General features: G+C 45.6%; 1 protein-coding gene across 1 annotated transcript in view; it reads left to right on the top strand.

The window, feature by feature from the left end:
* Nucleotides 1-572: 572 nt before the first annotated feature.
* LOC149353024 (phosrestin-2-like) overlaps nucleotides 573-15,659 on the top strand; it is a 470,558-nt gene continuing 455,471 nt past the window's right edge. Inside the window, exons 1-2 of the mRNA XM_089575756.1 lie at nucleotides 573-586; nucleotides 801-1,073. Coding sequence (XP_089431882.1) covers nucleotides 573-586; nucleotides 801-1,073 — 287 coding nt within the window. The remainder of the gene's footprint in view (nucleotides 587-800; nucleotides 1,074-15,659) is intronic.

Genomic DNA, 15,659 nt, shown 5'->3' with positions numbered 1-15,659 from the left:
GTTTTATTAACGTTTCCTAGCTGCACTACAGGCAGCAGCTAGATATCAGTGGCGAATTAACTGACATTCCTAACAGCTTCTCGATTTTATAAGCGAAGCAGAAGTTCTCAACTACTCTATATTCCAGGACTTCTAGTTAACTCCTATTTTTACTACTGCTGGGCAGACAACTAACTACACGATTTGCTAACTACACGGACTGTGTACAGAAAGCAAGAACAGCTTTAAGCAACTTGCATCACTAGGCGCTGTGATGGAAGAGAGACTGGAGGTCTCAGATGTACTGTTCACGATTGACTGAGGTTGATGTGTGTCACGTGGACTGCAAGAAAGCACTGCTTGTGTGCACAGCTGCTCACACAAGGCGAGCTGAGGGGAATCTGAAGAACAGTCGATGAGAAAAGGAGGATAACATCAGGCAGACGGCCCAAACGAAGGTCATTCTGTGTACATTTCACAAAACGTCAGTCAAGATCTTTGACGCAACCATTCGTAGCAGTCCAGCCACTTCGTTTTCCAAAACCTAAGTCTACAGCCTGGGACCTACTGCCAAGCATCCCTATTTAAAAGGGATGACCACGCTCGTGTGAGCGCTGCAAAGTGTCGCGGCGTGGATCAAGGAAGGCTTCACAGCAAAACAGCGCTCTGTGCGTTCTTGAAACGACCAGGACCTCCAGATTACATAGAAGAGCATAAACATCACTGAAGCGAACGCGCTTACCGGAGCCTCCTCAGCCTCACGCCTGACTCTTCGTGGCCTTTTGAGCAGCAGCGTAGCCTCGGATAAGAGACTAAGGCAGGACCCCTGACCGAGCCGCGTCTCGGGCGCATGGTGCGCGGCGGTCGTCGTCCGGAGTGCGCGTGACGGTGGCCGGCGCCTTGGATATTCTGGCCCAGGGCGGGGTCTCGCCGCCGGGCCACGGTCGCGACGGCGCGGCCGACCCGGCCGGCCCGGCTGATCCTTCGAGGGATGCCGCAGCCGACAAGGCGGGGACGTCGAGCGAAGACGTGGCCATCGCGGAAGCCTACACGCCACCGGACGACGGCGATGAAGATGAATTAGGCCCTCATACGTAAGTACCTCCCAGCGTCAATATGTCACTTACTGACCCCTGCATTGCGCCCTTCCAGAGAAAGTTGATCCCTAGGCCTAGGCTTGTTTGAAAAGCACTGCGTGGCTTCAACTCGCACAGTTAAGAGCGGTCCCACGAGAAAACGTGACATAGAAAAATGCTGTGGCGTAATATTCACTATTTCCAGCCACGCTCTTTCTTCTTTGCTGTTCATATTACTCCTTCTGAGTGTAAAACATCCTTTGCAGAGTCAACTGTGCAAATACTCCGGAGCTCTGCCACGGGGTCATTGCGCTTTTGACTCTTCCGTATAAGACGCAACTATTCGGTCATGCGCGCTCTGGTTGTGACTGGGTCAAGGTGGACAGAAATTTTTGAAAAAATTACTACTGAGCATAGCGTGCCATAAAGCTAAAACTTGTAATTTTTTCTCATCGTTCAGAATCTGGCACAAACCCTTTACGAATGCGGCACACGGTGATGTTTCGACCTATTGAAAGAAACTTAAATGTACAGTACGCTTCACACGCTCCAGTTACTAGACACTCAATCGCTCCTGATAGACGAGCGCCTTGTGTGGTACTCAAGAACTGCGTAAAGTAATCACGATTTTTATTTAAGTTCACATTATGGCGAACATGCCTCCTTGTTATGCGTCAAAAGTGTTTGCGGCGAAAAAAATAACACCATTAATATATGCCTTACGGAGCCACTACTCTTAATGTAGTTCAGCAGAGTGTCGACTTAGGCAAGTTATTGCGCATTGACTTATGTAAGCGGCGAAAAATAATAAAAAAAGACGAAGTGCTTTCTTTTTTGCAGCTTCCTGAGCTAAGTACTCTTATGAAAGGCTTCATACGACCATGCAACAGTGAGTTCAAACTAGTTGAGATCTGACAACCAGCATGCATATTCATGCCAGGGAGCGCTTTCTAAAATAGGCTAGTATAAACGACTCGTGGTACCAGGCGGAGAATAGACACGCACATCACCTGCTCGTGCGGCAAGTTTACAGTGGCTTCTTTTACATTTCAGACACGTAATAACTGGCCTATCGGAGTACTCTCCTTGACAAAAGGCCATCATGCACTTGCGGCAAAAATTAATTCTGCGTGATCGATAGTCGAGACACCTGGTAAGACTGGAAGAGAACATTTCTGTCTTGTTCTACTGCGGCAGGTGGTGGTTAAAAAATAATAATAGCAGCGGGCTTTCAACAGCGTACGAGGTAGGTATTTCAGAGGTGAAACGTAAGCCCTGCAAACTGCTCCAAACCAGCTTCCTTTTTATCTTTACTGTTCCAAGAATGAACAGGGTGTATAACTTTTCGAGTTTTGGGATGCCATGGGCCCCTAAATAGCTGAACCTCTTGCGTTCTTTAGTTCTGCTGATGGCAGCAATAACTCTGTAAATTTTGAACTAAGAAGGTTCACACAAACTATGTTTGTAACGGGCAAGAACAACTTCGAAGTGTAATTTTGACATCTTTGTAATGAAACCGATACAAAGTGTAAAGACGCGGTAGAAGAATGCGGCCGAATACCTAGCTAGGTAGACCAATGTAGACGCGTTTTTGAGGCCTTACAGGGAAGACGACGGTGTGGCAACCCTCTCTCGCCTCATATTTTGCCGTTCTCAGATGCTAGCACTTCGTGGAAGTCAGTTCTTCGGCGGGAAAAAATAGTTGTGCGTTGTGGTGAATCGAAGTATGACTAACAGTTTGATGCTAATTTTGTTCGATTAACACTGGGTGTATTATGTACATTTAGCCCCAACATTCAAAATTACAGCGTCATTGATTCATACTGTAGCCCGCCAACGGCAAGCAGGGCTTTCGAAAATATATTAGAAAAGCTGCAACGTGTTCGACTAGGACTCACCGAGAGTGCAAAAGCAGCAATTTCTGATGGCACGGCGTGCGTGTTTACCTTTCATTTCAGCCAAATTCCAGGTTATAATAGACACCCCCTTCCCGCTGGGGAGAGGGAAAAAAATTTCTTAGAGGCCAAAACATAGACCTTACGAAAAGGTGCCCCTTGTTGGTTTAGGGCCCGTTGCAGATCCGCCGAGTCCGAGTGAAGCCGAGCACTCAAGCAGGAAAGGGGAGGGCATAGAGGAAATAGAGGGAGATAACGACAGCGTTCCATGTGAACAGAATGTGTTCTGTATGTGCCCTGATCCATCACCGGGCAATAAAAGCAGTGAGATGTTTCGCGCCAACCGAAGTTGCAGAGAAATAGGGTGAGAAGATAGTGAGCAAAGTTTTTGGAGGATGTGTGACTGCTCTTTTTTTAGTGATGGGCGTTGTTCACTGTTGCCTGTACCACACTGCGAGTACACAGGGATTTTTTTTTATCACCGCCAACACGGTGGCATTCAAACACACTCGTAGTTTCATTTCGACGATGAATGCAGAACCGCTTTGCCAGAAACCAAACGCGACGCGTCTAGCGTGATCTTTTGCCGAGCAAGAAAGCAATAATGCCCAGAACCGGGAAAATTCTCTATAGCCCCTCCTTTTCTCGCGCGTCAACAATGGCGTTCAGCTGAGTTCGCTTCGATTTCGTTGCTCACTGGTACTCGTTTGTTTTGTGTCCTCGCTTCCATCGTTGTGTTTTGTAGCGAATACATTTAGCGCTTATTTCAGTGAATCACTGCGTGAGCCTTTCTTTCGTAGAGGGCGGGCTAACTTTTGGCAGGCCTATGACAAGTACAACTGTTTGCTTTGAGATGATGCTGGGGAGGCGTAGATTATCAAGCCTTGCCGGTTGAGCAATGCGTGCGGCCGTCAGACACACAGCAGAGGGAAGGAACTGTCCGCCTCTGACTTCGTCATCACTTGAAAAGGCATTGAAATGTGTTGAGCAATATCCATCTCTGCAGGTGGAGGGACCGCCAGCATCTAATTTATAATACTAAACTTGCCTTCATTAACAGAGTTGGACTAAGCTATTTATTCTTTTTCATGAGCGACAGGAGCCGATTAACAAAACAATCGATTCGTGACTGCCGTCCAGCCTGTGTGTGATTATGACTGGATTTAGGCCTCGCTATGGCATGTAACCCTCGTGAGCTTAAAATTAAATCCACGAGCTAACAAAGCTTCGGAAAAGAGAAGGAGTTTCAGTCCGCTATGTTCAGACATAACTGGCGCACCACACCGGTGGCTCAGTGGTTAGCGCGCTCGGCTGCTGAGCCAGAGGACGTGGGTTCGATCCCGTCCGCGGCGCCTGCGCTTCGATGGAGCACGTGTTCTTTCCGATGTCAGTGCACGTTCAACAACCCCAAGCAATCGAAATTAATCCGGAGCGCTCCACTACGGCGGGCCTCATAGCCCATGTGTCACTTAAGGACGTTGAACTTGAAATACTTTACCAGACATAACTAGCACTTTCACTGCGTTTGTGCAGTTCATTGTTGCTAGATAGCGAACTAAAGTTGTGACGTAAGCGGGCACTACCAACTCTGCACAAGAGCCGAACAAAAAACAGAACAAAACACTTAGCACAGAACAAAAAACTTAGCAGTCGCGAAAGCAGTGAAGGAACTGTAGGGTGCCGGGCGCAGCGGCTTCTCTTTCGAAAGGTTAGACATACACAGCGATTCTGGACAAATCACCTTGTGTATTGTGGACAAATTCGTGTTCGTTTTAACCGCGGACTTCGAGAATTCAGATTTCATGAGACTTATAAAGAATCATGAAGGGAATTGTGCACCTTCGCACGAAGCTAATTGTTAGTTCGAGCGAAAAATTAAGACTTGAACGTCAGGGCATTGGGAATGTGCTTCAGCGCAATGAGTCTGCCCGAAAACACTTATCCTTCCGTGAACTAATGAGTGCCTACCGCCTGCTGCCCAGAGCAACGTGGGAAAGCTATTCAGAGATGCTTCTAAGTGGGAATAAACCCTGGACTTTTGATTTTTCGAACATTGACAGCCACGGAGGGACTCCAAGTGATTCTACTGCGTACAGGTCCAGAACGGCAGGGTAGGTTGCGCCAGTTTTTTTGCACAGCTGTGTTAATGCTACAGTTTGGCGCAGCGCTTTTGCCGGTAGAGAGAGGCTACAAACTTTGGTCTCAGTGACTAATCACCAGTGTTTGAACAGTGGATGCTGCTTGGCTCGTTCCCGGCTAAGGGGCCGAATCAAACTTGGTGACCATCATCTGGGGAACTTTCCTCCGCAAACAATGGCTTCGTGTGTTCGCCACTGGGCGCATCGCCGCTAGCGAGGCTGCAAGCGTCACTCGGCTTCGTGGCGTGTTTACTGCTCCCTGGTAAGGTCACTGGTCCGCGTATTCAGGCGTGCATGCGTGCGCGCGCTTCCGGCGCGATCAGTTCATTTGCGCATTCTGCCCATAGCGGCTCTCATACGGGCTCATTAAGAGCGCTGTACACAATCGCACGCTCAATTACCGGACTGCGCAGCCCATCGGACGGATGTTATACAGCGACCCGCGTCGCTTTGGTTTTGTTTTCTCCTGTTGCAACCTTTTTCCTTCGATGCACGCTAGACCTGATTGAAAAGCTAAGGAAGACTCAATGAACACGCACAAAAAAATAAACCTTTATGCTAGAAGTGTGCGAACGATATATTGTTGGCCGGGGGGGGGGGGGGGGGGGGGGGGGGCATTTTCTTTTTGATGTTTGGAGGAGCAGTTTGGGGATGACAGGTGCATTAAATCAAGGTCATGAGTCACTACTATAGGTCCTGCTTTCTTTGGTCAACCCGACGGAGTAGAGAAGCTAGCATGTGCCTGTACTCTGTAGGTGCTTCATTGCGGTAGAAGTTTTAAAAAGAAATGCACAAGGAACGGACATGCGCAAGTTACTGTCGCTCACTTCCATGAGGTTGTGACCAATTTATTGCACACTCATTATTTTTCATCTAAACGACATTTATGTGTAGAATATGAGCATATAAGAACAATAAGTCAATGCCGCACCAACACTTCTTGACCGCAGTCTTGAGTTCGTCACCATTCCTGGGTAGTATGAAAGTTGACTCGGCGACTGAGCGTCAGAGAATAATTTCTCCCCGAATAACTCGTTACCATTCAGAGGGCCTCACGTTCACTCACAATGGCAGAAGATTCAACTTCCAGGGGCTCACTTACGCGTACACATGGGGCCTTGAGTGTGAGGGAGGCGCCATGACGGCACTCATGAGTGAGCGTGCCGACCTTTGCTCCTCACCGACACGGCAATCCACTTTCTGCACAGCCAACTTGAGTTCCATCTCAAAGCTGTTGTTCAGGACATTGGTTGCTCGTAGACGGTTTCGTGTAAGCTTAGAGTGCGGAGAGTTTCAGAGGTCCGCCTGCAGAAGCACGCAGTGAGGAGCGGTTTAATGTAGCGAAAGTGTAGCCGCAGCCTAACTGATGTGTTCGTAGCATTACACATACACAGACAGCGAAGCATTTCGCTCTTGCGTGCTCAACTATAGCTGAGGTCAAGGGAGGAGTGTGAGGGTTCTCTCTGCTCTTCCCCCAGCTTCGCAGTCTATGTGTCGGCGCAGCACTTTTTCGTGGAATATAACCAAGAACTGCCCCGGGCACAACGCATGCATCGGGGAAATGGTCTTGGCGGTGCAGCTTTTGCCCGCCTTCAGAGGAACGTTCGCGCAGACGCTTCTGAAAACAAAGAGAAATTCGTTTTGAAATGCACCTTTCCGTACCAGGCGTGTATGAGGCGGTTCTGAGCGAATGCAATGAGGAAACGCGTTTGTCAGCAGCCCCATTTTCAAGAAAGCTGGCCATGGTCTCCACTGTTTTTGAAAACAGCATTGGTGCCGCATTTTGAATGAATGCGTCTTGCTTTGAAATTGCTTCTATTTCTTGCACTCTGTCGCGAAAGGCTGCGGCACAGGAAGTTATCCTTCTGAGTCTCGCTTTCTGAAATCCACGAATGGACTACGGGAACATAATCTATTATCTACTCTATCCCTTTCTCGACATAAAGGTAGTTTGTTATTATACACCAACGCAGCTGTTTGGTGTGAGGTGCGGATATTAGGGCACTATACGCATTTCGGTTTAAAGGGCTACTGAAGCGGTTTTAGAATTCGATGAGTTTAAGGTTGCCGAATGTGCAAAACGTGCACGTAAAGCCTGCGAAATCGTTTTGCTCTAGCATTTAAAATGGTGGTGTAATCGCCGAATAAAGCCGTCGTCGGCGTTCAGGCTTCTCTGAAGTGCACAACGATGGGCAGAGGCCCCGATAATGACGTCACGTATGACGACCCTACGTTTCCAGCGAAGAAACGGTTATTCCATGGAAGAAAACCGACGCCATGGAAAGTGAAGCTCACGATGCATTGTTTGGCGCCATCTGACGACACAAAGCAGCATGCAGGCGTAAGCAGCAGACATCTGAAATTTCGGCAACAATGACGTCACAGCCGAATTTCGCCGCACTCCTCCAACGTAGTGAGGAGAAGCCTAAACATCGTCACGGTTTTAATTGATGATTATGACATCAGTTTAAATGCTAGTGCAAAAATACTTTTCATGCTTTATCTAGAAGCTTGATAGATTCGAATTCTTGAATAGTCTCGAATTCTCAAAAAACTGTTTCAGCTTCCCTTTAAGGAACGCTTGTCGATTCGGCAGAGCCTGACGTCATACTTATCGACTTGGTATCTCAAGAAGGGAAAACAAAATAAAAATGCGGAATATTACGTCACGTAGAATGAAGCTGTGAAAAGCATCAAACGCACTCTAAACGCGCGAAAAATTTCCTGTTTTTTTGTTTTGTTTTAAACGTTGCTAATAAAGCATTCTCTTTTGTGGAGTGCCCCTCGTGCACGCTGGCAAGAAATGCGGTCTCAACAGAATACAAAACCACATTAGGGTTAGCTTTGAAGCTGGTCACTAGGAACCGCGTACTGAGCATAATGCAAGCGAGTTGCTTAGACGTGCACACGCCCTTTCATTCGAATTATTGCCCGAATCATTTGGGACGAAGCAGTGAAAAAAATTTATACTTCGTTTTATGCCCACTAAGGAAAGCACATTCATTCCGCAAGGCTCCGGTAAAACAGCGGGGATAGCCTATACAAAAACAATAGGCTGCAGTAGTATGTGCGCACCGTAACGGATGTATGCACTCACTCGCGCGGAGGAACAATGTGCTGTTCCGCAGCGGTATACGGTTATGCGTCACGCTCGAACTGATGTCCTAGGTATTTTCTGGCATGTTTTGCCTTGCGCATCGAGCGGTGCTGCGGTGGAAGCGTGGGGCTGGCATGTTATGCGCGCGCTAATGTCTGCGATGTCATGCGCCAGTGATGGCAGGCGATAGTGCAAACAGTCTATGGGTACTGTGGCTGCAGACTAGAGAACATAGTGCCATGATAAAGCATCTTCCAGCGGCGTCAGCGCTTGTCTCTGGAACTATGAGGTGAGGTGGCACGTGGAATGTTCGAGGTCCTGCATTCTCGCCTTTTCAGGTCACAGTTGTGCGGGGTTCAATACGAAAGTGTAAGTTAAGCGTAAAAATTAGACATAAAGTGGAGACGATAATTTAAATAAGGCACGAACAGATTTCCTGAAGGAATCATCAGATGATCTTAAAGCGGGAAAAAAATACGATTTTATGTGATAGGTTATTTACTACTCATCTTTTCACTGTTACTAAAAGAGGTTGTGCTTAAAATTTAGTTTGCAAGTCATAGCACAATATGACACCGTTGTGAAATCTCGTGCATGCACGAGAATTCGAGCGTCGTACAAGCAGGTAAAGACCCGACGCCTTGCGCTGGTGTTTTCTTCTTGTTTTTGGTGTTTAGGGCTTCTTTTTGTATATTCACTGCAATTTTCTTTTCAGCCCTTCATGCCGTCATGTGGAGTAATATATGCGGTAGATGAATGAAATAATGCGAGATATAACAGGGTTCCAGTGAAACAAAAAGTGAAGTCAATGACGTGGAATGAAGTATGATTCGAATTATTTAATTGCAGGAAGAAAAACGATGCTTGGCCCTAAATAGCAAAAGCAGGACAGGATAGGGTAAGAAAACTTTTAATGTCGAACAGACAGAGTGTAGCCAGAGAGCTACCCGCCTAGACGACGGCCGAAAGGTCTTGACTCTCGGCGGCGCTTTCGGCCAGTCGGACGAGTTGTAGCTGAGTGGCCGGGTCGGAGCTCAGTAGTAAGGTCTCCCATTGGTCTTTCGTGTTTATACCTCGCCCCTCCCGGGGGGCATGAGGACATTCCCATAGATGTGGTTTAAGGTGGCCCTAAGCTCGCAGTCTGCGCATTTGTCTGAAAATTTCCCCTCGGTACATAAGACTCCAGAGGGCCGGGTTTGGCAAGGTGTAAGTTTGTAACCGGCGCCAGTTGATGGCTTGGTATCTGGACAAGGATCTATCCGCTGGAGGAAGTCTAGCTCGTTGCAAACGATAGTGCTGTGTAATTTCTCTGTATGTCACCATGCGATCCCTGTCTGTAAAGACCACCTCGCTCGGGTCCTCCCGGAAGGAAAAGCCTCGGGCGAACTCGTGGGCCGTCTCATTACCAGGCAGGGATGCATGTGCTGGTGTCCAGACTAGTGTAATTTTCCGGTATATTAAGTGACGGCTTAGAATCGCATTCGTTAGAGGGGAGACCTGGCCCCTGCTGAAATTTAGTATGGCAACTTTAGAGTCACTGATGATGTACCTTGCTTTTGTGCCTACACAAGCCAATGCTATGGCAGCTTCCTGTGCAGTCTCTGGGTTACCCGAGAGTATGAAGGCACTTATTTTGAAGAGTTGTTTATTATTGACGACCGCGAGGGTCATCGTGTTCTTATCATACTCAGCGGCATCCACGTAGACCCCGTCCTCGTCTTTGTAGGAGCGGAATCGTTTCTCTAGTGCCTCTCATATTTGGCCAGTTTGTCTGACATTCTCTTTGAGAGGCTACAACTAAGACATAGGGACAGAGGAACAAAGCTTGTGCACCTGTCTTCCTGCACTCCTCGTTTTAGCTGTTAGCTGTGCGCTGTCTGTCGCGCTAACATGTTTTAGCACACTTCAGAAAAACACCTATAAATGTACTGAGACCTATCCAGTGATCTATTGCTGGTGCTCGAAAGACTATGAAGCTGTTCGGTTAGCTGGAGTTGAATGAAATCCAAAAAACAAGGCCATTTTTGAATAAACAAGCTACGAGTGAAATGGCAGATTTCTTGGCAGAGAAAAGTTAAAACTTCACAGTTGGACCACGCTGCCTTTAACTGTGACAATGAATGTCTACATTTTTACGGCAACGCGCGATCAGCTAAAAAATGCCCATCTGCGTTCGCACTTCACGTGCGCTATGGGAAAACTGCATTTTTGAAAGTACCGCTGGAATTCCATTCCGACTCCTCTGCATAAAGGTGAGCACGTGCGAGTCTTCCCCACGCCACAGATATTTCATTTCGTGTTCGTGTGTTTCCATTTGCTGGTGTCGGCACGTTATACAGTCTAACTGATTTAGGTACATGCACTTCCTTCTTCAGCCCGAAACACGTTTCATAAAAACGGGAGCAGTGGCGACGTCGCTCTTGCAAAGTGCAACAGGAAACACGCGCTATATGCACCAGCGTCGTCCAACGGCATCGGAAGCAGCGCCCATCCCGGAATGATGCTGGCATTTTTCGACAGTCGCTGTCTGTCACGGTTAAAAACACTGTTGGGAAAATTGAATCTCACGCCTTCCGGATCGATGAGCGGACATACCCGACCACTTCGTACTGCCACGATAACATCGACCGACGCACGTCGTATGCGTCGTGCACTGCCGAGGTCAGATGTGACGTTATACGCTCCACAAATAAGCGGGTGGAGAATCTACTGAGAACAAAGGTGTTCCTTCCATGACTGATTCATGTAGTGCATTTCTCGCTGGCATCCTTTACCTCAGCACTGAGGGCTCGCAATATTTGTGAGGAACAACTAGTGAAACGCCCGTCTTCCGGCATAAAAGAGCGCCTCTGCACCATAAATAACAAATAGCTGGATTTTAAGTCAAAGGTATGACCGACACCAACAAATCAGAGGACTATCGCATCTCGTGCAGAAAAACGGGACATGACTGGCTCGCGACCATCACTGCTACCGATGGGGTAGCATTTATAACGAGCAAAAAACTGATTCAAAGGCGCCAGTTGCAGTTTCCACTTTGGTGCCAACAAACTACGAGACAGAGCAGATGAGGCTAGGTGCTCCAATTTATATATATATATATATATATATATATATATATATATATATATATATATATATATATATATATATATATATATATATATATATATATATATATATATATATATACTATACAGGGTGTTTCACCTAAGACTTTCTGCAATTTTTAAAAATAAGCTGTTTGAATTAGATGCGCGCTTTTTCTGGCATAGCATTGTCAGTGGTGTAGTACATCATAATGCAGCTAAGACGTGCTAACTAGCAGACTTGTTAACCAATATTTAATAGTTAACTTTTAAACTATTACCGTCGGGCTCCTTAATTATTGAGAGGCATGTAGCCCACCGTAATTAATGTCCATATCCATTTTTAGAATTTCGAGAACGCGATTATCCTCGGCGCTGTGGCCCAACAAATTTTGGCTATTTCGACGAGTTAGGTTCACTGGAGAGGTTGCTTTGCCTGCAAGCTTCTCAAACCGCATGTATTTTGGCGCGATGTAGGCGAAATTTGTTGGGCCACAGCGCCGAGTATAATCGCGTTCTCGAAATTTTAAAAACCGATATGGACATTACTTACGGTGGGCTGCATGCCTCTCAATAATTAAGGAGCCCAACGGTAATAGTTTAAAAGTTAACTATTTAATATTGGTTAACAAACCTGCTAATTAGCACGTCTTAGTTGAATTATGATGTACTACACCACTGATAATGCTATGCCAGAAAAAGCGCGCATCTAATTCAAATAGCTTATTTTTAAAAATTGCAGAAAGTCTTAGGTGAAACACCCTGTATATATATATATATATATATATATATATATATATATATATATTAAGAGAAGCCAACAGCCACAGAAACCAAGAAACACAGGTGATTTTTATTTACATTTGTTTATATTGCGGTGTTGATTAATGAAGAATACCACTGAATATGTTATCGCTTAGAGATAATTGATTAGAAAAGCAGAAGAAAAAACAACCATATGCCGCCGGTAAGAACCGTAGTATTCTTTATTAATCAACACCACAAAATAAATAAGTATAAACAAAAATCCCCTGTCTTTCTTGGTTTCTGTAGCTGTTGGCTTCTCTTAAATGTATAACGACCCCCTCATCCCCCTTCCCTTGTGTGCTATATATATATATATATATATATATATATATATATATATATATATATATATATATATATATATATATATATATATATATATATATATATATATATATATGTATAAGATAAAGTCACCAGAACTTGAAAAACATAACAAGATTTAATTCACGACGTTTCGGCTGGAGGACCAGCCTTTTTCGAAAAAGGCTGGTCCTCCAGCCGAAACGTCGTGAATTAAATCTTGTTATGTTTTTCAATTTCTGGTGACTTCATCTTATATTAATCAATCAGCTGCCAAGAAATAATTTTTGATATATATATATATATATATATATATATATATATATATATATATATATATATATATAAGAAAACAAGGGAAGGGGGATGAGGGGCTCGTTATAAATATGAGAGAAGCCAACAGCCACAGAAACCAAGGAGCACAGGGGATTTTTTTTATATAATTTATTTATTTATTTGTGGTGTTGATCAAGTAAGAATATTACTGAATATGTTGTCGCTTAAAGCTAATTGATTAGAAAAGCAGAAGAAAAAACAACCACATGCCGCCGGTGGGATCCGAACCCACGACCTCCGAATTACGCGTCCGGTGCTCTACCTCTGAGCTACGGCGACGGCTGTCAAACCTTCTGCTTTCGGGGGTATTTATGTTTACAAATAACCTAACCTTGAGAGTGTTCATCAGCGCCACCCACGTTCGTAAGCGGCGGACGTGGAACGTCCTGAGTTACCGCTGGTGTGACGTATTCTGCCATCGAACGGCGAGGGTGGAAGCTGTGTGAGAACCCTCTTATGCTTCCTATGGCGTCAAGGCTGCCAGAACCGAGACCCTCGCTAAGCAATTAAGCAAACAAGGGAAGGGGGATGAGGGGCTCGTTATAAATATGAGAGAAGCCAACAGCCACAGAAACCAAGGAGCACAGGGGATTTTTTTTATATAATTTATTTATTTATTTGTGGTGTTGATCAAGTAAGAATATTACTGAATATGTTGTCGCTTAAAGCTAATTGATTAGAAAAGCAGAAGAAAAAACAACCACATGCCGCCGGTGGGATCCGAACCCACGACCTCCGAATTACGCGTCCGGTGCTCTACCTCTGAGCTACGGCGACGGCTGTCAAACCTTCTGCTTTCGGGGGTATTTATGTTTACAAATAACCTAACCTTGAGAGTGTTCTTCAGCGCCACCCACGTTCGTAAGCGGCGGACGTGGAACGTCCTGAGTTACCGCTGGTGTGACGTATTCTGCCATCGAACGGCGAGGGTGGAGGCTGTGTGAGAACCCTCTTATGCTTCCTATGGCGTCAAGGCTGCCAGAACCGAGACCCTCGCTAAGCAATTAAGCAAACAAGGGAAGGGGGATGAGGGGCTCGTTATAAATATGAGAGAAGCCAACAGCCACAGAAACCAAGGAAAACAGGGGATTTTTTTATATAATTTATTTATTTATTTATTTGTGGTGTTGATCAAGTAAGAATATTACTGAATATGTTGTCGCTTAAAGCTAATTGATTAGAAAAGCAGAAGAAAAAACAACCACATGCCGCCGGTGGGATCCGAACCCACGACCTCCGAATTACGCGTCCGGTGCTCTACCTCTGAGCTACGGCGACGGCTGTCAAACCTTCTGCTTTCGGGGGTATTTATGTTTACAAATAACCTAACCTTGAGAGTGTTCATCAGCGCCACCCACGTTCGTAAGCGGCGGACGTGGAACGTCCTGAGTTACCGCTGGTGTGACGTATTCTGCCATCGAACGGCGAGGGTGGAAGCTGTGTGAGAACCCTCTTATGCTTCCTATGGCGTCAAGGCTGCCAGAACCGAGACCCTCGCTAAGCAATTAAGCAAACAAGGGAAGGGGGATGAGGGGCTCGTTATAAATATGAGAGAAGCCAACAGCCACAGAAACCAAGGAAAACAGGGGATTTTTTTATATAATTTATTTATTTATTTGTGGTGTTGATCAAGTAAGAATATTACTGAATATGTTGTCGCTTAAAGCTAATTGATTAGAAAAGCAGAAGAAAAAACAACCACATGCCGCCGGTGGGATCCGAACCCACGACCTCCGAATTACGCGTCCGGTGCTCTACCTCTGAGCTACGGCGACGGCTGTCAAACCTTCTGCTTTCGGGGGTATTCGGGGGTTCGGGGGTTCGGATCCCACCGGCGGCATGTGGTTGTTTTTTCTTCTGCTTTTCTAATCAATTAGCTTTAAGCGACAACATATTCAGTAATATTCTTACTTGATGAACACCACAAATAAATAAATAAATTATATAAAAAAAATCCCCTGTGCTCCTTGGTTTCTGTGGCTGTTGGCTTCTCTCATATTTATAACGAGCCCCTCATCCCCCTTCCCTTGTTTGCTTAATTGCTTAGCGAGGGTCTCGGTTCTGGCAGCCTTGACGCCATAGGAAGCATAAGAGGGTTCTCACACAGCTTCCACCCTCGCCGTTCGATGGCAGAATACGTCACACCAGCGGTAACTCAGGACGTTCCACGTCCGCCGCTTACGAACGTGGGTGGCGCTGATGAACACTCTCAAGGTTAGGTTATTTGTAAACATAAATACCCCCGAAAGCAGAAGGTTTGACAGCCGTCGCCGTAGCTCAGAGGTAGAGCACCGGACGCGTAATTCGGAGGTCGTGGGTTCGGATCCCACCGGCGGCATGTGGTTGTTTTTTCTTCTGCTTTTCTAATCAATTAGCTTTAAGCGACAACATATTCAGTAATATTCTTACTTGATCAACACCACAAATAAATAAATAAATTATATAAAAAAAATCCCCTGTGCTCCTTGGTTTCTGTGGCTGTTGGCTTCTCTCATATATATATATATATATATATATATATATATTGTGTATATTATACAATATATATCGCAAAATATATAGCCTTGTGTCATGTCTCCTCCCTGTGTGTTTTCTCTCATTGGCTGTTATTGTAACTCTATTATCACGTGTGTGTCCTTAGATACTGATAAATTCCGCTCTTTTGAAGATGCGTCATATTCTGCGTAGGTAACTATCGTTCAAAAAGAAGTTGTGTGCTGCATTTTTACTTTATAACTGCTTAAATAATATAGTTATTGCACAGTGATGATATATATCTCGCTGTTTCGACCGAGCACGTGATTCTTGTTCAGGTAGGCCCACTCTACGCTCCGGAAGCTGCATGCTCCCAGCAGCGCCATACTACGGAATCTCCTTAGAAGCACATTCATTTCCCCAGACTTTTTTGAGAGACCACACAATCAAAAAGCGTTGTCTGT

The sequence above is a fragment of the Amblyomma mixtum genome, chromosome 3 (genome assembly GCF_055824585.1).
Source record: "Amblyomma mixtum isolate Tamu chromosome 3, ASM5582458v1, whole genome shotgun sequence".
NCBI lineage: Eukaryota > Metazoa > Arthropoda > Arachnida > Ixodida > Ixodidae > Amblyomma > Amblyomma mixtum.
The sequence above is the reverse complement of the archived record's forward strand: the minus strand, read 5'-3'. Positions and strand labels throughout refer to the sequence as shown.